At 40.3% G+C, this 24,667-nt stretch overlaps 1 protein-coding gene across 1 annotated transcript in view; it reads right to left on the bottom strand.

The window, feature by feature from the left end:
• Nucleotides 1-24,667, bottom strand: part of LOC120741342 (structural maintenance of chromosomes flexible hinge domain-containing protein 1-like) — a 61,221-nt gene that overhangs the window by 11,889 nt on the left and 24,665 nt on the right. The window contains exons 19-38 of the mRNA XM_040044170.1: nucleotides 13,613-13,752; nucleotides 13,295-13,423; nucleotides 12,979-13,203; nucleotides 12,631-12,773; nucleotides 12,443-12,528; nucleotides 12,234-12,352; nucleotides 11,252-11,413; nucleotides 11,028-11,156; nucleotides 10,720-10,799; nucleotides 10,463-10,620; nucleotides 10,226-10,341; nucleotides 9,401-9,462; nucleotides 5,470-5,557; nucleotides 5,119-5,250; nucleotides 4,859-5,014; nucleotides 4,642-4,768; nucleotides 4,021-4,140; nucleotides 3,570-3,655; nucleotides 3,329-3,451; nucleotides 3,058-3,239 (exon numbers count right to left, since the gene is read on the bottom strand). Coding sequence (XP_039900104.1) covers nucleotides 3,058-3,239; nucleotides 3,329-3,451; nucleotides 3,570-3,655; nucleotides 4,021-4,140; nucleotides 4,642-4,768; nucleotides 4,859-5,014; nucleotides 5,119-5,250; nucleotides 5,470-5,557; nucleotides 9,401-9,462; nucleotides 10,226-10,341; nucleotides 10,463-10,620; nucleotides 10,720-10,799; nucleotides 11,028-11,156; nucleotides 11,252-11,413; nucleotides 12,234-12,352; nucleotides 12,443-12,528; nucleotides 12,631-12,773; nucleotides 12,979-13,203; nucleotides 13,295-13,423; nucleotides 13,613-13,752 — 2,563 coding nt within the window. The remainder of the gene's footprint in view (nucleotides 1-3,057; nucleotides 3,240-3,328; nucleotides 3,452-3,569; nucleotides 3,656-4,020; nucleotides 4,141-4,641; nucleotides 4,769-4,858; nucleotides 5,015-5,118; nucleotides 5,251-5,469; nucleotides 5,558-9,400; nucleotides 9,463-10,225; nucleotides 10,342-10,462; nucleotides 10,621-10,719; nucleotides 10,800-11,027; nucleotides 11,157-11,251; nucleotides 11,414-12,233; nucleotides 12,353-12,442; nucleotides 12,529-12,630; nucleotides 12,774-12,978; nucleotides 13,204-13,294; nucleotides 13,424-13,612; nucleotides 13,753-24,667) is intronic.

The following is a 24,667-nucleotide window of genomic DNA, read 5'->3' as shown; positions in this document are numbered from 1 at the left end:
AATTACATGATGTGCTGAGCTCGCTTCAAAACAAGGACCCGGGCGCAGCCCTCATTGTAGCAGGAGACTTTAACAAAGCGAACCTCAGACAAGTCATGCCAAACTTTTACCAGCATGTCTCGTGTCCAACGAGAGGGGATCGAATTTTGGATCACTGCTACACGCCATACAAGCAGGGCTACAAAGCTGTCTCACACCCGGCTTTTGGGAAGTCTGACCACAACGCCATCTTCCTCATTCCCCAGTATAAACAAAGCATACGGAGGGAAGAAGTAACCACGAGGGAGGTAAAACGGTGGACTGCCCAATCAGAAGCTACGCTACAGGACGCACTCAACGACGTCGACTGGGACATGTTCAGAGCATGCGCAGTCGACATCAACGAGTTTACGGAAGTAGCAGTATGCTTCGTCAATATGCTAGCGGAGGAGATTATCCCCACTGCGAGAGTCACCACATTCCCAAACCAGAAACCGTGGATGGACAGATCGATCCGCACTGCAGTAAACGCCAGGACCGCCTCCTACAACGCGGGTCTCGCCACTGGCGATATGAGCGCCTACAAAGCGGCCTCATACGGCGTGCGGCGCGCGGTGAGAGATGCTAAACGCCGGTACTGGGAACGTGTGGAGTCCCACTTCCACCAGGGCGACACACGGAGTATGTGGCACGGACTACGCACCATTACGGACTACAAAGCCAGGGACACTGCGCTGATCAACGCTGACTCTGCATTCACCAACGAGCTGAATCAGTTCTACGCCCGTTTCGAGGTTAGCCAGGCGGCTAATGCTATCCACCGCCTGACTACCGAGGACAGTGACGTCATCAGCGAGAGACCGGTGACCAGCATCGCGGAGCATGACGTCCGAGCGGCACTGAGGAGAGTGAACACAAGGAAAGCGGCGGGGCCAGACGGCATCACCGGCCGTCTGCTGCGCTGCTGTGCTGACCAGCTAGCAGGTGTGTTCACTTACATCTTCAACGAGTCCCTGGCGAAGTCTGTGGTCCCCACATGCTTCAAAAGATCCACCATCATCCCTGTGCCCAAGAACAGCAAACCCTCATCCCTGAACGATTACCGGCCAGTTGCACTGACCTCGGTAGTAATGAAGGTGTTTGAGAGGCTGCTGAAGAACATCATCTCCTCCTCCATCCCAGACACCACAGATCCGCTGCAGTTCGCCTACAGATCCAACAGATCCACAGAGGATGCCATCGCCCACGTCCTACACACCACTCTCAGCCATGTGGACAAGAAACAGGGTAACTATGTGCGAATGCTGTTTGTTGATTACAGTTCAGCGTTTAACACAATAGTGCCCTGCAGACTGTTCACAAAGCTGAGGGATCTGGGACTTAACAGCCGTCTGTGTGCATGGGTGTTGGACTTCCTCACTGGCAGAACTCAGGTGGTGAGGGTGGGCAGGTGCTTCTCCAACAGCATCACCATCAACACAGGAGCACCTCAGGGATGTGTCCTCTCGCCACTGCTCTACTCCCTCTACACTTCAGACTGTGTGGCCACCCATGGCTCCAACACCATTGTGAAGTTTGCTGACGACACAGTGGTGTTGGGTGCCATCTCCAACAACGATGAGGCGGCCTACATGGATGAAGTGAAGAATCTGGCATCGTGGTGCCAGGACAACCACCTCCAGCTGAACGTCAGCAAGACCAAGGAGCTGGTGGTGGACTTCAGAAGGGGTCAGCACAGAGACTACAAGCCCATTATCATCAATGGAGCTCCAGTGGAGAGGGTGCAGTCCTTCAAGTATCTTGGTGTCCACATCTCCTCAGACCTGACATGGGCTGCCCACATTCAGGTCCAGACCAAAAAGGCTAGGCAGCGCCTGTATCACCTACGACAACTGAGGAAGTTCAGGGTTTCTCCAAAGATCCTCAGGATTTTCTATACAGGCGCTGTGGAGAGCATCCTCACACAGAACATGACATCGTGGTTTGGGAACAGCTGTGTGAAGGACCAAAAAGCTCTCCAGAGAGTGATCCGTACAGCAGAACGCTGCTGCAGGATTGCTCTCCCCCCGCTTCAGGACACCTACACCAGGAGATGCCGGACTAGAGCAGCGCAGATACTGAAGGACCCGTCCCATCCTGGCAACAAACTGTTCCAACTTCTGCAATCTGGTAGAAGGTTCCGCATCTTCCGGGCAAGGACAGAGAGACTCAAGAGGAGCTTCTATCCCCAAGCCATCCGTGCCCTAAACACACACACCCGCCCTCTCACATCATCTATAATTGACTGAGTCAGGACTCTTCCAGACACTAAACCAAGGCACAATGTACATTTCAATTCCTTTAATTTTAAATATGTTTATATTGTCTATCCTGTAAAATAGTCAGATGTCTATTCATATTAATGTACAGAATTCACCTGCTTGCTGCTACTACTGCACATTCACCCAATGTATATACTACATATATATATATATATATATATATATATATACATATATAATGTTTTTCCTCTACACCCCCCCCCAATTTTTTTGCACATGTCGAGGAGCGTGTCAGGCTACATTTCACTGTGTGTTATACTTGTATAACTATGCATGTGACAAATAAAGAACCTTGAACCTTGAACCTTGAACCTTTGCAAAAACTGGCAAAAACCTGCAGCAGCTGGTCGTTAAGTAAATCTCATTAGTGTCCAAACAGCCCCAACAAAGAGCAGCAGGATGGAGTCTTATATGTGCTAATAATTACAGTCACCATTATTTTTACAGCAAACTAAAGTGAGAGACCACCTGTGTTTACAGAGTGTTACACTGTACACTAAATGTGGCTATTTTGGAGGAAAACATATTTCCAGACTCCCAAGGTTCAAAGCATACATTGATATAGTTCGACATTATTCTAGCTGACTTTCAGGCAGCCTGTTCAAAATGGAGCTGCCACAAGAGCTCTAAATTACTGTTTTTGAGAGACTTTGGGAAGGAAAGGGCTTAAAAAGGAAAGACTTTAATAAAAGGACACATACATCTTCATCACACGTCAGTTAGACGCCAACACTAATAAAATACATCTTCCACGTACCTTTTTCCTGGTGGCACAAGCACGCTGTCGAGGGCCATGACCTGCTGCCTGCCCTGCGTGTCATGAGAGATCCGCCGCGCTGTTTTTGTTGTTTTGGTGATGACACAGTCCATATCACCTCTGATGTGCCAGGAGATGACCCACGCAGCGGCATCATCCTGCACGAGAGCCAGGTGGCCAACCTGCATTCAAAAATTAGAGGATAAACACATCTCCAGAAAATTCATCTCAAAACAAGTACTGAATCTTTAAAAGAAAAAAAGAAAGTTACCATTCCCAAAACATCTGCCTGTCCCCTAAAGTTGTCACGGACGGAGAAAACTCGTCGGGACACTTTCTGAATTGCTTCTGCTTCAGTAGTCTTCTTTTTTATTAGTGTATCAATATGTTGTGTCTACAGATACATAAGAAATGTGATTTCCAATTCAGTTTAAAAAAGAAGAAGGAATCTTGGATTTGAATTTCTGCCTGGCCTGTTCAGGAGTAAAGTGTGGATGGAAATAATAACTTACAGATATGGGATGAGGGATTGTCACTTTCCTCTGGCGCAGCTCATTTTTAAGATCAGCCTCTTTCTTACTGGCAATCAGGCAAGATTCTAAGGGGAAAAATATTTTCATTAGCAGACAATTTTAATCACGTATGGGAGGAAAACCCAGATAAATTACAGATTTAAGACTATATCAAAGTCATTGGTTTCAAAGTATTATTTCTGTAGCTATACCCATTTGCACTGACATGAGATTATTCAGATTCAGGTAACTTCATTAATCCCAAAAGGAGCCGTTTGTTTGCAGCTTATCCACACGACCTACTAACACAACCTACAGTCTTTAAACACTAATCACTGTTGCATGTCAAGGCAGAGATCAACAAACAATGAAGTCTAGGAAAAAAAACTACAACAAGCATATTTCAAATGAGACCTGGTTCAACATACAAACAGCACACAGTACATCTTACCCGTCAGCAACTCAAGGAGCTCCTTGTATGTACGCAATGTTTCGTTATATTTGTCAATAGCACTGCTGAGCTCATCTTTTTTCCTGGTCAGTTCAGACATTTTTTGCTGGTTTTGTGCGTCTAAAATGGAAAAAAAAACGAAGAAGAATTAATTGTTTATCAATTAACAGTGAATTGTCAGAAGGCAAATCTAAGCAATAGTACTATAGTAGTGTAACAGTAGTAACACTATTATTAATACTACTCTTAAGTATAATAGCTTTAAATAGCATTTCAGTTTTTTGGCTCACAGGTAGTGATCAAAGTGGGCTGGAATGATTAGATCTGATAAATAGTTTAATATATTGTAATACAGAGATTTCTTTTGTTAGAGCTTCCAGCTAAAAGCATGCAGAAACTTCTTCAACAAGTCCGAATCTAAAGTCACCCCACAGTCCTTCATTATATGTTCACGTGTAGTAAAAAAAGGAAAGAAAAAAGTTTAAAAGACATGTATTAGTGAATTTTGTAAAAACAAAAACAAAACAAAATGTATAAAAACAAAAAAATTAAAGTAATGCTTTAATTTTTCAGAAATCTTAAGCTGCACGTAATAGCATTTACCACTCAGTTTTTCCATACCATTGTAAAAAAGGAAGGGGAGCTCAAAAGCAGTCAGGGTTATGAGATGGACAGACACTTCAGGTTTGAAGACAAGGATGTAGGTGCTGCTATTGTCACCGGGGCTATTCTCCCTGATAGCCAGCCTCTGAGGAGAGCAAGTGAACAATTATCATAAGCCCTGAGGGGCCCTTAAATTCCAAAACAAAAGCTGGTCCTGTGAAGAATGGTTACTCACGGGGATGTGGGCCTTGCCCTCAACTAAGTTAATTGCAAGGCTTCTTCCTCCTCTTTCAAAAAGAGGGAAGCTTTTGTTTCTCTCTCCATCTGAGGACTTTATAGTGATGATCACCTTCCCTCCCAGGTCCTGCCCCGCTGGGTTGCCATACAAATCCTGGAATCAACCATGGAAATTCACTCACTATGACTGCAAAGTTTATTTATGTCAGTGAAAAGTGAAGCCTGCTTCTGCTATTTTACAATAAATAAATAGCTTACCATTATCCTCAGTGTCATATTCTTAACCAAGGTTCGGCTGGCAATGTCCTCGCTGTAGGAAACAACTGGGTTTGGAGGGTCAGAGACAGGTCCCAGTTTAACAGGCTGGTTGGCCACCACATCTATACGAATCTTAGAGATGGGAAGCAGCACTGAGGTCAGTCAGTTCTCTCAGTGAGTAACACTACAGCTCCACAGCCTGCAACAGCTTAATGACCAACTACTCTCCAGTATAATAGAGAAAAATAATGAGAATGTGGAGGATGGCTTAATATGCTTTATGGGTGTTTGAAAACAAAATGTGAATGCGTTAAAAATGTTTTATGTTTTTTATTATATATTCAAACCAACCTGATTGCTGTACAGAACGTCAGTTCTGTCAAAACGAAGAGAAAACTGTATGGTGTGTTTTCCAGCTTCCTTTGGGATGTTGTTGTTCCTGCAAGGAAACGCACAGTAGACTTTTTTTCAATATCATCATCATTATCCTGACAAAAACCTACATTCTGGAAAATGGGCTTATATGCTGTTTCATTGAGCCAGCTAAGACGACAGGACCCCTTGCATACTTAGGGTGACCAACCGTCCTCTTTTCCCCGGACATGTCCACTTTTCACGTTCTGTCCGGGGGGATTTTCGAGATTGATAAAAATGTCCGGGTTTTCCTGTATTCCGACAGAGGACCCATGTGTGTGACGTCATCCCCGAACTGCTGTTTTGTGAACGTATGTTCTGCGCTCACAGATGGGACTGACAGCATGCAACAACGTACCTAATGATGTTTAAAAGATCCCAAAGCGCAAGTGCATCTTTTCAGACGAACTGCAAAAGAAATTTCCCTCGTACCGACCATAGCTGGACTGGCCATCGGGCATACCGGGCAAATGCCTGGTGGGCCGATGGTGATTTGTTGTTGTTGTTGTAACGGTATAAACAATGAAAGGTGGTGGGTTGGCCAGATGCTGGCCGATGTGTAAAAATAACTCAGTTGTTTGGTGGTGGCTAAGGCGGAGCTTCCACAGAGGCCAGCAGGTGGATGAGGGAAAGGGGAGGCAGGAGGAGAGACTTGAGGCGGCCGCCGTTCTGAGTGTCAGGTGAACTGAACTTCAGGTAAGAAGTTATGACCTGCAGTCTATCTGGGTCAGATATAAACTAAGTTTAGGTGGAGTTTATTTTCGTTGTGCTGACATTTTACAGTCAGTTACAATAACTCATACTGAGTACTAGCTAGCATGACGGAGTTTCTATACAGGTGGGTGGGTGCTATGATGTTACTGATAGTGATATGATATCAGTTTGGATATGTGGTGAGAGGGAAACATGAAGATGAAACCAGGAGATGTCCTTACTGAATCATCAGAGCTAAACAGGTGATGGAGAAACAGGTTTATCTTTTAGGTGACATGAATGAATTGAAGGGAAGTTATGAACTGTTTCTGAGGGACAAATAACACCAGGATCCTTTTTTTAAATGTAGCTGACAGCTGGTAACTATGAAGGGGCGGGTCTAGCAAAGTTTTGCCAGGGGGGCCAGGTAGAGTATTAACAGGGAGAGGGGGGCACAAAGAAATACTTTTCTTTCTTATTCTCATTTAAAATGTCTCGCTTTTATTAAATAGTTATCTGAATCTTACAACCAAAGTTTTCATCTGATGTAAAATGTATAGAAATCATACATATACCAACAAGACTGTACATCACTGTCACAACAGCGTTTGTTTTCATTCAAAGGCTTTATGGCTTTTCCTATAATACCTGGTGGGCCGGTCTTTAGTCAAAATGCCCGGGCCGATTTTTTGTCCCAGTCCTGCCCTCATACCGACCCAGTACTGGTAATTTTTCTTATGCAGATGAGGCATTATTTCTGTACCATTATTTAATTCCAGCACTTGTTGACTTGTTAAAGGCCTATATGACATATTTTATTTCACAATTTATTAACCGCACAGAGAAGCCATCGTTTAAATATGTTAAATATGTTTCTTTAAGCAAGTTTTTCATGACTTAGCTAAGTGTCCTCATTTTGGAAATCAAAATATGGTCACCCTATGCATACTATAAATTTGAAACTACCTTAAGCAAGTGACTAGCTTAGCATTGGTTAGGATAGCACAAAGGCTAGAAACCAAGAGAAACCATTCGCTTGACTTTAGATATAAAACATTTTTAATACAATACCAGAACCTTTAAAGCTCACTAATTAACGTGAACCTTTTGCCTATATTGGTACTAAGTTAGTCTAGCTGTTTCCTCTGTTTTAAGGCTTTGTGTAAACAAAGCTAACTAGCTGCTTGTGTGATAGGTTGGAAGACTACTGAAACTAAAAAGGTTATACAGTTAATACTAATTCATATTAGTTGATATAAGGATAAAAGTAATGTAAATACGACAAGAAAATGGTTAATAAGTTATTTTTCATGTTACATTAATGGTTTTCATTTTATTTAAGACAGGGTGTCCCAACTTTTTGCAAAGAGAGCCAGATTTGGGAAGGTGAGAATGTGTGGGGGCCGATCATTCAGCCTGAAATATTTTGAAGCATTAACATTAAATGCAAATGAATGATTTTATATTTTTTTTCTTTTTTGACACACAAATTTTATTATGAATTTTTTATTATGAATTAGTTATTATTAAACATTTTTACCATAATCTTGTATTTGAAGAACACATAAAATGAAGAAAAATTAAACTAAATTCAAAACGTGAACAGGAAAATAACATTAAGAGTTAGCTTTTTCAAAAGTACAAAACATTGTGTGCCATAGATCCGTACATCACTCTGCCTTTAGTTTTTAATTGACCATCAAAAATCCAAAAACTACAATATATTATTTGATTTTGAATCAGACATCAAAAACAAAAATGGATGTGTTTTCAATTTTAAACTCAGATCAAAAATACGAAATTGAAAAACCGGCTGCCGGACCGAATTTGATTTTATTATTTAATTTGTAGGGTTTAGGAGATCCCGTTTGATTGTCAATTGGAAAAACAAAACAAAACAACAACAACAAAGTAAAAGACTTAAAAACTAAATAAATAACTTGCCTGCACTAATGTGAAGGGTGATACTGAGAACTTGACTGAAGTAAATAGGCCAGGTCTGGCTCAAAAACAGTGGTTTTGCTGCGCAAAATATCACGCAAGTGAGAGTCAAACAACCTCAGCATTTTCTTAGCAAATGTTCAAATCTCTTGGAACCTGCCTTTGTCCAGGTGGCGGTAAAAGTATTGGGCTGCGTTTGTGACAGGTGTCTTTGGAAAAGTAGCAGTTTATTCTCAAAGGCTTTGATGTGTGAATGCATTGGCTTACCACTTCATTTTGCCCCTGAAGGCTCGTGTTCAACGCGTTCAGATGTTGTGTTATGTCAACTAAAAATCCAAAATCAGCAAGCCAAACATGATCAGATAGTTCTGGCATTGGACACAGTTGTTTCGTATTTCAGTCAAAAAAAACCCCCAAAACAACAATTTCCACTTATCCTGGATAAGTGGCGGCCCTCGATAGTATGACCATTAGGTCTACTGCCACATGTGTACATGTGTATTTTATACAGTGGTCAACAGTGCTGACGGGCCGCATATTATTGATTTTATGACAGAGGCTGCGGGCCAGTCGAAATTTGAACACGGGACGCATTTGGCCCGTGGGCCGGATTTTGGACATGCCTGATTTTGGACATGCCTGATCTGCGATCTATACATCACTGATCAGCTAGCAAGCCTTTTCTGGGATCAATTAGTAGTGTCTCTATTCTCCACTAGGGGGCTTTCGCGCACTCACCTCATTGCAATAAATGACTGCATGAGAGAAGCAAGTCAAAATCACTCTCGTGATTCTTTTTCCCCTGTTTTCAGGTAATAGTGTTTAAAAGATGATATATTTGTAATCTGTACAGTGTTAAGATATTTCATAGGTAATCCTTAGTTGTTTTGTAAGCTTTAGAAGCATTTTATTATAGTTTTTTGAGTACACAGACAGTGTTTTTGAGCCTCAGTTTTGCACTGTAAAAGGGTCACGGCTATGTAGGTTTATTATTTAGCTTTTCCGTCCACCTTGTGACATTGAGCAGTGCAGAGTGTCAAATATTTATGTTCATTTTCATTGCAATTAACGACTGCATGAGAGAAGCAAGTCAAAATCACTGTCGTGATTCTTTCCCCCCTGTTTCAGGGGTGTAACACTTAAAGTAACTTAATCATAGTAATACAAAAGGTATGTTTTTAAACATCTGTCACCAAGTCAAACAAAATAGAAACAGAAGTGAAAAGTATCTTACCTGAAGTGAAAACAGTCATTCTTTTCATTTTTCATGGGTTTATTACACTTCAGCTCAATGGCCTACACAAGAAATATTGAGAAATAAATAAATATTATTTTAAGAGAAAAGTTTACGATAGGAAAAAAAAAGAACTCCTCTACTTGCATAAATCTACAATTTTCCTTTTTAGTTTTCCTGGTATTGGTCAATCTAATGAGTTGTGTCGAACAAATCTTTTTTATGTTAACAGAGAAACTAACAACTACAGTCAATCATTATCACTAATGTTAATACACTTGGCTTTTTCCAATTTAAAGACACTGTACAATCTTCAGTATCACTTATTAATAGATTTAAGTGAGTATATGTATATATGTGAAATTTTGACCCTCTGTGGATTCCAGACAATCCACACTTCAAACTTGTGCACCCAATTCTTGGGTTTTTAAGTCATTAATGATGTATGCTGTATATTTAAACTGGAACAGTTTTTCCCCAACAAACACAACAATGTCAACGAAATGATTTGCACCGTCAAAGTCACCGGCAGATGCCTTTGGTTTCATTCTGAAACACTGTACTTATTTTTCTACGAAGGTTTGAACTTTGAGAGCGTTTAAACAAGAGAGAAAAGTGTGAAAATGTTCATGCCTGTCTGAGAAAAGTGTATAAAGTGTGTAGTGAGGGGTTTTACAGCCTTATTTAAAACGCCTATAATAATAGTAAAAAATAAAGTTGGCTACTTCACAGATTTCACCTGTCGGGTTATTTTTAGAACAAAACTCCTGCATTAAACAAGGAACCACTGTATATCAAGGAGACTCTTGTGTTTTAGTCACTCACTCTTTCTGGAGGTTTTTTCCCTGAAGATACTCCATCCCATATGAACATGGACACAGCAGCTGGGTTAAAAGTAGTAATTGGACTTCCCTCATCAGACACCACAGTCACTGAGAAAACTGAAGAGAAACAAAGACCTTCCCTTAGTTTGGCTGAACAGAGATTAAACTGATCAAAATACAAATAAATGAATTAATGAAACATTTTTTAAAGGAAGGAGAGAGAAAAACAAATGCAAACCTGGGAATTTGCTTCCAGCAAAAAACTTGATACTGGTGTCATACTCCAACGATAGGCTGACTGGTTTTTTGGGATCAGGGAGGACAGTGAGGCTCACTGATGGACCAGGGATGGGTTTTTTGTTGAAGGAGCCTTTAAACTGCAGCTGATAGTACCCCCTAGAGGAAGAACAGGCTATCAACACTTCCACTAGTGACTTTACAGTAGTGGAAACATCAAGACTGATGCTGTATTACTACAAATAAAATTTTACTTACTTTGGCCCGCTCAAACCATTAACAATGAAAAAGGCTTTTCCTTCTGCGTTCACAGGTTGTGAAATAACATTGGTTTTCACCTGAAACAATAACAAGACCTCTCCTATTAGATCATTGTATAGATTCCATACAGCTGCTACAGCAGCCAGATGTTGCCAAACCAATAAACCTGACTAAGTGATCAGCAGCAAGTGTGACCACCCCTATAAAAGCTGGTCTAAGCTAAGCTGTTACTCTACAGCTACTGTACTTCATTTTTCACAGGACTACATGGTGCTTTCTTTGATTGTGTTGATTTTCAAGCTAACCGTCAGTCCTGGAGGTGAAGTCTTTAAGTCCACTACAACCCTCTGGTCTGGAGAAGGGTTTCCCCACTCATCACACAGCTGGACGACAAATGGTTTGGAGATGCCGTGATCATTTAACACCTGCAAAGGCTGAAAAAACCCCCCCAAAAAAACAGAAAAGGATGAGCTATACCTTTAGTTTGTCTCCAAAAAGAAATTAAATTAAGAATCTTTTATTTTTTTACCTGCTCCGGTTCGCTGATGAGCTTAAGCTGAGCAGGGAGTCCTGCGGTCACTTTAATACTGACACGCTCCACAAAGTCAGAGTAGCTGAAAGACAGTTCTCGGGGGCCGAGAGACCCTGATTGGAAACGAATTCCCGTCACCATGGCAGCACAGCTGCTGTCCTGGTACAATACAGAGCCGTGAGATTTATCAGCTTAGATCATCACAATCACCACATCTGGCCTGCTCATTATTAAATAAAGAAGTTACTGAATTTTCTCTTCATCATCTTCTTACAGTACTGTGTTAGACAAATACAAATACAGTTCACACATGAACCACATACAGTATTTACACGGGTGCCAGTTACTATTTTACCACTATAGTAAAATAGTAACTATAGTGGTAAAATGCATGATAAATTGTGAGCACTTTAAGTACAAATTTTATAGCACACAGCTTGGTTCCATCAAGAGTTCATTAACCTCTTCTAAAAGCAACATTATCTTTACATGTCCTGCTCTCCTTCAGCTGTCATCTGAATCAGCAGCTTTGTGGCACCATCTCTGAATTTATGAAGGTCAAAACCATCTCGGTCATATAAAATAACATCGACTTTGTTACCATTTTAGTGAACTTTGACCACAAAGACAAAAGCTTTTCGTGTCATCTACAGAGTGTAGAAAAATGTTTTGTCTCCTTGGTTGTAAGGGAGGGTTCATTATCTGTGGAATTCCAATAATATGACCTTGCTATTTTAACAAAAGCAGGCTTTTTTTTTTTTTTTTATTGGTAGGGAGGAGGATTCAGTAGATTTATAGTGGTCATAGGGCAGGTGAAAGGGCAAATGCACACATGTATACCCTTAGCTCACCAAAAACACATAATAAAGGGAGCTTTGTTTGCTCAGATAATATTAAGATTGCATTAGTGCAAATTTGATTTGATTTAACTAATATTTGAGTCAACTTTTGTTTTAAATGCACATGGCTCTGGTCCCACCTGCCATTTAAATGTGATGGCTGATTTGTCCAGCCCCTCAGCTTCCACTTTTATGTGGTTCAAACAGGTGGGGGTAAGCGTCTTGGTTAAATTGTCATACTGGTCCACAAGCTCCAAGCCTGTGCAAAGAAAGTTATTCTGAGTAATATAGCATGCAACCGTGAATTTTAAAAATGTGATTAATTGTAAATGATCAGATTTATACTCACTAATGTTTCCGGAGAGGATCTCACCAAGCTTCACTGTGGTTTGGGGTAAAGCTACTTTTAGACGCTCTGGTTCATCTGGACGAGGTCTACAAACAAAAGAGGGGACTTTATATCTTCACACATAAGTGTGCAGACCGTATCAAATGAAAACACTGAATCAAAGCTTTGATTATAGGTTCATGGCTTACACGATAGTGAAGGAGACGGACACACTCTGGTCCTGATAGGAGACCTGGTAGAAGCGCTGCTCTCCCACCCATTTAGGTACCTGTAAATCAGGCAGCTTCCCCTGGACCAGATCTTCCAGAAAGACATCTCCTGTCCAGTTAACCTTCACAGTGAAAAGTTAACATCAAGCTAAGAAGTGTTAAAACAGAATGGCTCATACAAGTCTTTTTTTTTTTAAATCCTAGAATTCTTTCGTAAGGGTAAAAAATAAAAATAAAATATATATAATTGTTTTTTTATTTACAAAATCTAACACCTACTTAAAAATCTATTACAAGAGTAAACAGCAATGTTTGCACATTACACACCTTGATCATGGAGGCTATTTCAGCAGTGAGCGGTACCTCCCTGCCAGCTTCATCATACAGCTTGTAGAATAAGTTGTCTAGCAGTCCACCGGCTATCCATTCGATCTTTTCACTGTTCCTCAGCACCAGATTCTCATTGTCCTGACTGTACAGCTCCATCACAGAGACCCTTGTGCTGGGCAGCACCCTCAGCTCCTTCATGACCAGCAGTATGTTTTTGTAACTCTAGAATGAAAAGAGGAGAGAGACACTACAAACAAGCTACATACTTGGAAATTTTCTTCTGAGCAGAAGAATTCTTTTTTTTCTAACTCACAGGCATCACAAATTGAGCTTTGAGCTCTTGTTGCTCTCCTTTCATTATTTTCAGGTTAATGGGCTTTGTCACAAGCTGGCCAGCACCGGTGCTGCTGCAATCAGTGACCACCGGGGGGAAACCTTTAACCTGGAAATGTTTGAACAAAAACAAAAAGATTCAGCCTGCGTAGTTTTTTGCCTTACAGACAGAAACAAGACACCACTGAAAATAAATAGACCAACATATATAAACAGCTCATTATGTTCTTTCAATAAATACAGTTTTCTCTGTTTTCACAGAGGCACCTGTGACTTCCGAACAAATCCATGTTTGTACCTCGCAGCGGACGATCTGTTTGGGGTTAGCGGTGATATTTCCAGCCTCGTCGTGAACTTCGACATGAAACGTGACCTGGTCTCCGTTCTCCACATCGATTGACGTTTCCTCCGGTTTGACGTGGAGGGAATTTGGGATACCTGAAAAACAACACAAAATCAGGGAATCTTTAAGAAAAATAAGACAAAAATCTAATTTACCTTGTTTTAATGTTAGCAGCCAACAGATTATCATTTGAACCACAGCTAAATGACATCTGTTACCTTTACAGTGAAGCTACAAAGTCTCCTGGGGACACTTTTTTTAAAATCCTAAATGGTTTTGATGGCAGACGTCTGATCAGAGGTTTAAAACTCAATCAGTGTATCTACTGCTAATGTACTGCTCTCAGAGTTACAAGCTGCTGACGCTCAAAGTTAGATCTTTTTACCTCCCAAGGAAGTTCAGTTCACCTTTCAGCTGTTTACGTCAACAGTTGGCCTATGACTATGGACCAACTGTATGACGTCATTATTGGACTTGAGAAAAAAAAAATCCTGAAGCTGTCTTTATTGTGCTTCAACAGAGCCAACATGAAGAAAGTTCTCCGTAAATACTGCCAACATCTCCTTCCCTACAAGAGGTGATCAAACACTGGATCATTGCTACACTCCATTCAAGGACTGCTACAAACCCCTCCCCACCCAGCTTTTGGCAAGGCAGGCCATTGTTCCATACTGCTGCTGCCTGCATACAGACAAAGACTTACAATAGGAAAAAACAGTTTCCAGGGACATCTACAAATGGGACAGTGAGGCTGAGGCTAACATCACCGAGGATCTCTCCTGGACCCTTCACACAGACACTGCAATCAGGAAAGCTCGCCAGCGACTCTACTTTCTGAGGAAGCTGAGGAAGTTTGGCATGAATGCCAACATCACCTGAAATTTCTACAGAAGTGCGATCGAGAGCTTGCTGACGAGCTACATTACAGTTTGGTATGGAAGCTGCTCTGCCAGCAGCGGCAAATCACTACAGAGGGTGGTGAAAGCAGCAGAGCACATCATTGGCATGAGGCTTCCTGCCATTCAGGACATTTATCTTCAGCGGTGCAACCAAAAAGCACACAGCATCATCAAGGACCACAGCCACCCAGCACATCAGCTGTTCTCCTTGTTACCATCTGCCAGACGTTACAGGAGTCTGTCTGCTGGGAGCACAAGACTCAAAAACAGTTTTAACACACCACACTTCACAGGATGCACACAGAAGCTGTCCTACAGTTTCACAAGTACATACTACACTCTACACTGGTCACTCCATTTTTATTAGTATTTAAATAAAAATAAAAACCCTTACTCCGTGCAATACTGCACTAACTGCCACTCTAAAACCTTGTACTGCTGCTCACTCCTATCAATTTATCCCATGTGCAATATCCCATTTGCCCCCACCCCCCCACCCCTCAATACATGTCAGCGGTCACATTTCTATTTAAGATTTCTTTATTTATATAAGTGTGTATATATATTTACAGCGGTCCCTTGTTTATTGCGGTAGTTACATTCTAAAAATAGCCCACGATAGTTAGCTACTTCGCAGATTTCACCTATTTTTTACAATTATTATTTATTATAGATGTTTTATGGCTGTAAAACCCCTCACTACACACTTTATACACCTTCCTGCAACAGGCAGAAAAGAGTCACACTGCTAGCGATGGAAGATTTAGATAAATTTGACAAGCTGAATGCATTCTGTACTCTACAGGAGACACTGCACAAGATTGATTGACAATGGTCTACAGCCAATCAGAATGCAGAAAATAATTCGCTGTAAAAAACAAACAAACAAACAAAAAAAACATGCAAAATTGCACACAAAAAAATCTGCGAAACAGCGAGACCATGTTATAGCGAGGTACCACTGTATATATATATATTTAGTCTGTTAATATTTGTAATATTTTTTACTGTACTATACTGCTGAGTGACTTGTCTTCTGCTCCTCAAACACATTTTATTGACATGTTGACCCTGTGCTAACTTGCATATGACAAACTGAAACTGAAACTAGAAAAAGTTGCATTGCCTGCGAATATGCAGTGTGAATGCCTGGAATCTGCTGAAAACAGCAGAAGAAGTAAAACTATGTGCTGAAAGGAGGTGAAGAAACTGAAAATTCTGCCAAAAACAGGTGAAGAAGCAGAAATTTTTACTGAAAAGAGGTGAAAAACTGCAAATTCTGCTGAAAAGGGGTAAAGAAGCTGAAATTTCTCCAAAAAGTTGATTCTGTTCATCTGGACGCAGCGTTTTGTGGGAGAAACGTTTCGTCACTCATCCAAGGGACTTCTGAGACTGAAGAAGTCACTTGGATGAGTGACGAAACGTTTCTCCCACAAAACGCTGCGTCCAGATGAACAGAATCAACTTTTTGGAGATTCACTTTCCTGGATGATTGAGAATGCATGAAGCTGAAATTTGTACTGAAGAGAGGTGAAAAAGTTTAACTGTCTTCTGAGAACAAATGGTGACCCCATGAGCGGGGTTTGAACCCGGGCTTCCTGGTCTCAAGGCGGCTAGAAGAAGCTGTAATTTGTGTTAAAAAGAGTTTTAAAAAAAGTTTAACCATTAACTGAAAAAAATGTTGCCATAAGCAGGATTTGAACCCCGGCCTCCCGCTCTGAAAACAGCTGCTCATCTCACTGAGCTAAAACACAGCTCACCTCAGCAAGCAAAATCAGTGACCACACTGATAATGTGGTCCATTCATTTCAATGGGACCAAAAAATTGCATAAAACATTTAATATCTCAAAAAGTATATAAGTTATGAGCACCAAAAGTCATAGTCAGCATTAGCAGAAATAGCAGAATAGTTTAAAATTTGAACGGTTAAAATCGCACAAAAACTGTGAAAGTAGCTCCACGGTGAAGAAGCAAGGAGCAACTAGAATAAAGTATAAAGAATAAAGAGAAAGAGGAACTCAATAGTGTGAATGCCTGTGAGGCATTAAGACAACTAGGGCTGCACTGTGATGTGGTGGTTAGCACTACTGCCTCAGAGCAAGAATCCAGCCATCTCCAGGTACTCTGGCTTTGTGCTTGCTTTCAGTGGTTATTCTAAATTGGCAGCAGGGATGAGTACGACTGTTGGAAGCATCAGATGCTTGACTTTAGTTAAATGCGTTACTTACACTTTGTTAAGGGTTCAATATTGAGGAAGGGTACAAGAGGTGATCGAAGAATAACCACACTGATCCGGCCGGGTGAAGTCAAACGATGATTTTAATGAATACACGCGTGGGAAGAATAATCTGTACGCAGACAAGAATTAATCTTCGACTTACTCAAAGCATACACAGATTTTTATAGCATCAGGGTCTGAATTAATGACGCCCCTTCATAGTCACAGACAGGATATATACATACGTCAAATCAAAACCACAATGACTTTTAACACAGTTCGAAAGAAGATCATCATGGCCGGTACTTCCTGTCTACCTTTCTGTTCTTGTCTTAAAGTGAATTGTTCCTCTTTCTTGCCGAGACAACAAGGAACGGTTCCTCGTTTACAGAGACACTCTCGCAGTTACAACCAGACATGACTAACCTCTTTCCTATAAATAAATCTAACTAATGTGTGTGTGTGTTGACCTCACTCAGCCTCTATATCACCTCTCACCTACTGACTGTCTGTGTCTCGTCCTTAAATGCTCTCTCTCAATTCACCTGTTGCACTTCTGACCTTTCACCAGAACAGAGGCTCATCCTTATGTGTAACAACCTAACTGAGACTATGTATATGTCATCTACTAAATAAATGTTTTAATCAAAAACCTCTTACTAAAAGCTTAATATGAAAATGACCTGATTCACTGCATCTGGAATACAAGGTTAATATAATACCTGTATGCATAAAACCTTAAGGCCTTCTTAAAGCTATCTGTTACATTGTTAAAGCAATGATCAATTTGAATAACCTAGTAATTCAAATAGCCTCGTCTAGCCTGCTGCTCAAAATAACTTAAGACTCGGCTTTCACTTCTGCAAACTCTCTGCAAGCCTGTTTCCTGTCAGCCTGTGACTTTTAGCCTTTCTGAAAGACACACACTGTTCAACCTCTGAATGCAATATAAACTACAGATTATATTATTATTTAACAATAGCAGTAAAATAATTTCCCTGCTCCACACTCCCTCTCTCGACCTCTGGAACACCAGAGGTCGCAATACATTGTGTCCTCGCTCTGACCCTCTCTGGCTCAGCAAATCAGACAACCTCATGTCATCTAATTGGTCCAGTAATAAACACCAGCTCCCATTCGAGAACACTCCATGCGTAAGCTTAAGTTTTCTTGGTCCCTCTCTTGTGGTCCATCAGGCCTCGGGCCTCCAGGATCCTCACCCCCCTGTGGTCGCCGAGATCTTCTGCAAAGGAAACAAAACACCTTTTCCTGCACCTCCCTAACTTATCATATTTGGGACTTCTGTAATCAAAAGCCTGATCCTAATTATGTTCTTAACTTATTGACTTGTATTTATATATATTCTTCAGCGTTACTCATAACTTTAAAACTCTTAAACGTCTGGTTGCTCGCTCTATTTTCCCTTATCTGATCATCACATCCTGTACACAAACTGTCGCTGCTCAACAAGAAATCATTATAAGCGTCTATTCTACTAAAAGCTCCAAAAGAAAACAACCACTTTAATCAGTTAAGTTTAAGCATATAAGAGAAACAACTCCTGTGTGTTAACACTAACTTCATGTTAACCTCACATTTCCTATGTTATAACCTGTTTTTGGTATAGCCTTTTTATTTCATTTTGCTCATTTTAATGTAAAAATACCTTCTAATTCTAGTTTATCAGACTTAACCAAAACATATGCTTTCCTTCCTCTTTGGTCCGTCCTTAAGTTCAGTTAAAAGCTAAATGAATTTGAGGCCTTTTGCCTGGAATCAATACTGTCATGTGTGTTTCTGGACTCTGTGTCTGTAAGCGCGTGCAATCCTTCAATAACTCATATCATCCTCACAGTAGATTGGCTAATCATAGCGCTAGCCAAAGGCTCGTGACCCTCAAGAGACAAATTGAGCCACAACTCCTTTAAAGGCACAAAATGCAATATGTATAAAAATTTCTATGTATAAGCTCTCCCCTTTATCCTAAAAATAAATCTATGTAATATCTGTATGTGTAAGCCTACATTATAACCACTACTTCTAGAAATCAAAAAAGAAATCAAACCTGTTCTACTCCTACAACCTTCACTAATTTTCCCCAAAGCATATCTTTTTGTCAACGTGTCCCACAATTTCCCTCTAAGATTTGTTTACAGCTTTAAAACACCGGCATTGTATCTTCTAAACCGGATTCAGTTCACTTTAATCCTTTAACCTTAACATAAAAATAACAGTTTCAGTTTTACCATACCCAAATGATCAACAAACCCCCAAACATAATCACGCATAATAAGAACCAAAAAAGTCCTAAAATGATCCTAAATCATTAAACCCTAAATTCCCCCTTTTATCTTGACACATTTCATGTGTCACAATACTATACAAAACTCAAAATGCTCAGTTTTTCCCCACTCATGATCCAATCTATGTCCTAAAAATAAACTTAAAACAGAACAATTATCAGTCATGTGTTTCTTCAATTAATGGTAACTAAGTTACATCAAAAATGTTTCCCCTTTAACATTCTCCCAACAATATACTATAATCCCATAATCTAACCCCAGTCAACAAAACAGAAATTTTCTCTGGTAAAAGCCAATTGTTTGTCCACATTTATGCATCCTCACCTTCATCCAGTCACACACATTCACTCACATGCAGTCACACCATATATTTGCTAATAGTGGAGCTTCCCGCACGATCAGATTCTCCACCCTCAGCAAAATGAGCTCATTCATTTTTTTATTTTCCATAGGAAAATATTTCTTTATGCTTTTGGACTGGATTGACTCGCTACAATCCTACAATTTTGGACAGGGACTTACGACCTGATCAGTCCCCACAGGTAGCTTTCTCCTCGGCCAGTTGTAATCTGGAAAGCCCACCTTATATTTTCTCTTCCCGAGAATTTGTCAGCTCTGTTGCAGGCCTGCTTAGAACAAAAATGAGAAAAAATAGAGCTGATTATTAGCTCACAAAACACAAAACAAAATCACCTGACAGGTTTTCTTTAAGTGCACTGTTACAAAATAATGGGCCCCTTTCAGACATGTCCATGTTTCCTAAGACTCCCTCTACTAAAAACAAAAACAACAACAACCCAAACCTAACTGACAAACTCAACCCATCACCACAACAACCTCAACAACCTTAAACACACAAGTATTGCCACCACATAATTTCACCTCCTCAATACACCGAAAGTCTCATTAAAACCACACAATTTGCACACAACAATCACCCCCTTTATGCACCTTAACATACTTAAATTCAGCATAAAACATAACCCCCTTACGACAATATATCACTAAACTATAAATTTCCTACCCAAATCTGCACTCCTCTTCTCTGCTATGCTTCCTCTCCTGAAAGCCTCAGTCACACACACACAGGAAGCTTCTTCGTCACCACTCACTCCAGCTAATTTGCATACTGAGTCATATCTCAAGAAGTTGCCGTAACAAGAGAAACATATGTTTAAACATTACAAACTTATATTTTATTTTATTTCTTTCTACAGTGATCACTGGTTTTGCTCACACAGTTCCAGAGCACTCCTAAGTCACTCTTTTTAAAACTACTTTAATCACCTTTCTTTGTTCATAACTCACTCCCTTTGTCATATAGCTTCTTTGAGTTATTCCTCAATTTCAAACTCAAATGTATTTTAATAAACATTCACACCATTCTATCACTCATACAAAAATAGCAAGCTGTTTTTCATCGCGTATGTTTGTGTTCTTAGCCAGGTTTAACCAATGTCTATGCATTAATCATTATGAGCTTGTCCTTGTACGGTTAATGCATTTTCTGCTTGTGTATGTGAATTTGCATATGTTGCTTTTGCAGTGTGTTAGACTCCTTCATAATTCTCCACTTAAGCCGTCAGTTTTCTTTCCCAAATTTACTAACCCAAATTTTAAGTTCCCACCTTAAATAACAGCATTCCTTGACCCCAGCCAGAAATTAGGGCTCCACTTGTCAGGTTTGTGGAGACATGGAGCTGTGAACAATTCAACCAGAAACTTGCCTTAGCATGTCCAGCCAAGTTAACCTACAGGTTTCTTCCGATCGCTGCATGTGGAGAATTGATCCAGGTCTGTTTCGCCCCTAAAGAAACACAACTGAGACGTTTTCATTATTATCATAAGTACTTAAACTACCCGTTTCCCCCTCTCTGGTCAGAAATATCAACTTATGTTATGCGTATAAGTGTAAGCAGGTCTTCATTGCTATGTATGTTAATGTTCAGTGAGTGTAAGCTGCTTTCTTCATTGCCTCTGTATGTTATAATCAGGTTTAACTCATGCATCTTTTCACTGATTTCTTAATTCAAAACTATCTCACTTATTCTTTCCAGAAATAATTTCACATGTAACACTTTGTCTATGTGTTTTCTATTCTTGTTTACCTCTTTGTTTGTGACGGTGGACATCTCTAAACCATCATGAGTTCAGGCTTCACTTTCAGTCCAATTACACCCTGTATTCTCGCAGTCGAACTCGTCCGGCTTTACCTCTCACTGGTCCCTGGTCCCTTTCCACTCCTCTCAGTGTCCTTTTGTTGTCTTGAATTCTCCAGCAAACACAGTCTGTTTCTCCTCTGTTTCTCTTCAGTATTTTCCTTTTGGAATAAGTCCCAGCCTGGCAAAGTATCACATTCAGTGCCTTTAAACAGCCATATCACACTGTTCTTACCAGCCTGCAGTCCACCGTGCATGTTTCATCACGTGGTTTCTTCTATTCTGTTGATCCTTTCAGTCGTCTCTTTCAAGATTACTCCAAGCATGGCAAATCTGAATATCAGTGTCCAGTGCTTTCCACAGCTCATTATCCCACTGTCCAACTGTCCAGCCTGTAATTTACAGTACATGTTTCCACCTCGTGGTTCCTTACATGCTGCTGCTGATGTCACCAGTCGACAGTGTCAAAGGTTCAGTAGCACTGACTTTTGCCTGCTATTAACTCTTCTCAAATCCACGATGTTCTGTTGGTCTTCATCAGGAGATTAACTGTCCTTTGAGCTTCTTCTCAGGATGGGGACAAGTGCGAGGTCAAGCTGTAAGATTTTAAGCCAAAATCCGGCCTGTTTTCTCCCCATTATGCTACTCTACTGGTTTTGGCGCCGTACTCAAAATTCCAGGTTGAGAGAAGTCCACCTTTATTCATCTGTAACCTTTATTGACACACTAAAGCATACGATTAATATCTTTTTCATTTATTTTCTTAAAACCTCCCTTCGCTTCATTTGGCTAGAGTCTAACTTATCTCTCTCTCTCCCTGGGTGCTCACTTGTCACCTTATATGGGCATGCAAACTTCCTGTCACCCACACCATTTCCTGTTACACACACAGCACGCAGCTGCTCAGAGCAGCTCAAGCTGCTTTGCTGTTTCTGCAGGCTAATCAAACTTATTTTACAATCTACAGACCCTCTGTAATTCTACTAACTTTTGATCTAAAATGCAGCATCATTCACACAATGATTTCATAATCCTCTCACACACACTGCCTTTTAAATAAACTAAACTCTTTGAATTTGTCAGCATTCACATCACAGCTTTCAACGTGCTCACTTTCACTCCTGCAAGACGCAGAGATGGACATCTCCTTCACCTAACATAAAACTAAATTACCATATCAACATACAATTACTGAAATTCAAACTCAAATACACCGTCTGTTTTAATAAAGTCAAAGAGTAAACGGGTGTACCAAGTGTATGTACTTATGTGTTTTTGAACTGAAAAAAAAGGAAACTCAAACTCTTATAACATCACTCATGCATCTCTTAAATTAAAAACACTTTCAAACTTTAAAACATCCTACTTTACATCACCAAAGAAATACCTCTCACACCTTTATTCATCATTCAAAACCTTCTAGTCACCGCATTCACACACTTAAACTGTGACCAGAGTTGAGGAATATAACTCAAAACACGCTTTCCTACGAGTATTTTAGACATGCCTTTCATAATCAGAAAGAGCAAGTAAACAAAAACAAAGAAAAAAAACGATTGAAACCTCTATTAATTCTCACCGCACACACAAGAACTTGAAAAAATAAAACACACCAGCAACTACTGCTGGAGAGAAGTAATATGTTAGTCTTAGGTATATACAGTGCACTCAATATATTTATATATCTACATCCAAATTCAGTCAATTACTATACATCCACTACGGCAACTCAATACTTTATTTATAGTCCTCTAATAAACATAAATGGCATTTTAAACACACACTCAACAATGTTTGCAGCAGTATTTGTAAAACCATCTGTGGTTTAAACAGTTCACTACTTACTCATTTGCATTTTCACACTCACACACACCGTCTAAAAATAGCTCCAGCATTGCCTCAGACTCCTTTCACACAGAGATCTCTTATTTTATATTACAAAGACGTCTTATATTTACAACCACTGTCAGATCTGTCAGCTTTAGCGCCTAACCAATTTCGAAAAATTTAAGTTAACGGTCCAACCGAAAAAGTCCAACTTTTTTGTAATCAATTAACCAGTATCTGTCCAACAGTTTCTGGCCTCATCTCTAAAGTCCCTAACTCAATTTAAGAGTGTCCAACACCCAAGGTCCAACCTTTGCTGCCCAAAAAAGCGCAGATTACCGTTCCAAACGGTAAAGTGGTCCAACCACTAGCTATTTTGGAGGTTCCCAAGTTCTCCCCGGTTGCCGACCGTACTAACCCTATTCGCCGATAGGTCAGGGCCAAGCGTCCTCGGCCGGGAGGGAGCATTACCTCCGAGAAATGCGCTTCTTACCAGTCCAACTGGCATTCTTGAGTAATTTATAATACTTTGAAACAACAGTAAAACACCCAACAAAGTGTAAGACTGAAGCAGGTCCAACCTTATAACCAAAAAATAACCAAATTCCCTAACATACTACAATCATTTCCAGCAGTCCAACTGCTTTGCTTTCCGCGGTCCAACCGCATTAAATCCTTTTAGCGGTCCAACCGCATTCAATCATTTCCAGCAGTCCAACTGCTTTAAATCCTCAGTACTGTCATGAGATTCTCATCAAAATCAAAACAGACATCCACCAGTAATTTCAGTGAGTAGACTTAAATTTTATCATGTCCAATTTGGCACACTTTGGAAATAATTCAACAGGTAGTGCCTTACCTTTGAATAAGCCGGCTTATGCCCACTCACTTCGACCACTGGCATTCATGTCTGCCCGTCCGACCACCTCAGACCACCGAATTTCTCCGTCTACACCTCCAATTCTCTCCCTCCTCAACCACCGGACGAAGCCCCCAAATGTTAAGGTTCAAATATTGAGGAAGGAGAGTACAAACAACCGCCTGTTTCCTGTCAGCCTGTGACTTTTAGCCTTTCTGAAAGACACACACTGTTCAACCTCTGAATGCAATATAAACTACAGATTATATTATTATTTAACAATAGCAGTAAAATAATTTCCCTGCTCCACAACTTTTAAACTGTATTTATATTTAAAGTTTTATATATCTTTTTCCTCATCCAAGCAATCACTTCTGATCAACAGAGTATACACTTGAAGCATACTTCAAATGCTGTCAACAAGATTGATTTTGAGCCAAAACCTTAGCAATGGATAAGTAAACTAGACATGAAAATTAATTATTTAAATATAATTATCAACGTTTAAGTGCCAAGGATGAATCCAGTTGTTTCATAAAGTGTCTCAAAAGAAGATGATGCTCAACCAAAACTGATCTTCGAATCCCTACGTCGTTGTTGTTTGCACAGTCTCATCAAGATTGGTCCACTCGTCCAGGAGCAGATAGGAAACATAAATCTTCTATATTCTACGATTATTATAGTGTGATTTAAGCATTTAACAATCAAGATTTCTGAAAGGACATAATGCACATGAGAAACCAG

This window comes from Simochromis diagramma, unplaced genomic scaffold (assembly GCF_900408965.1).
Source record: "Simochromis diagramma unplaced genomic scaffold, fSimDia1.1 OVJJ01000602.1, whole genome shotgun sequence".
In the NCBI taxonomy this organism is placed as follows: Eukaryota; Metazoa; Chordata; class Actinopteri; order Cichliformes; family Cichlidae; genus Simochromis; species Simochromis diagramma.
This window is presented reverse-complemented; position numbering and strand designations above follow the sequence as displayed.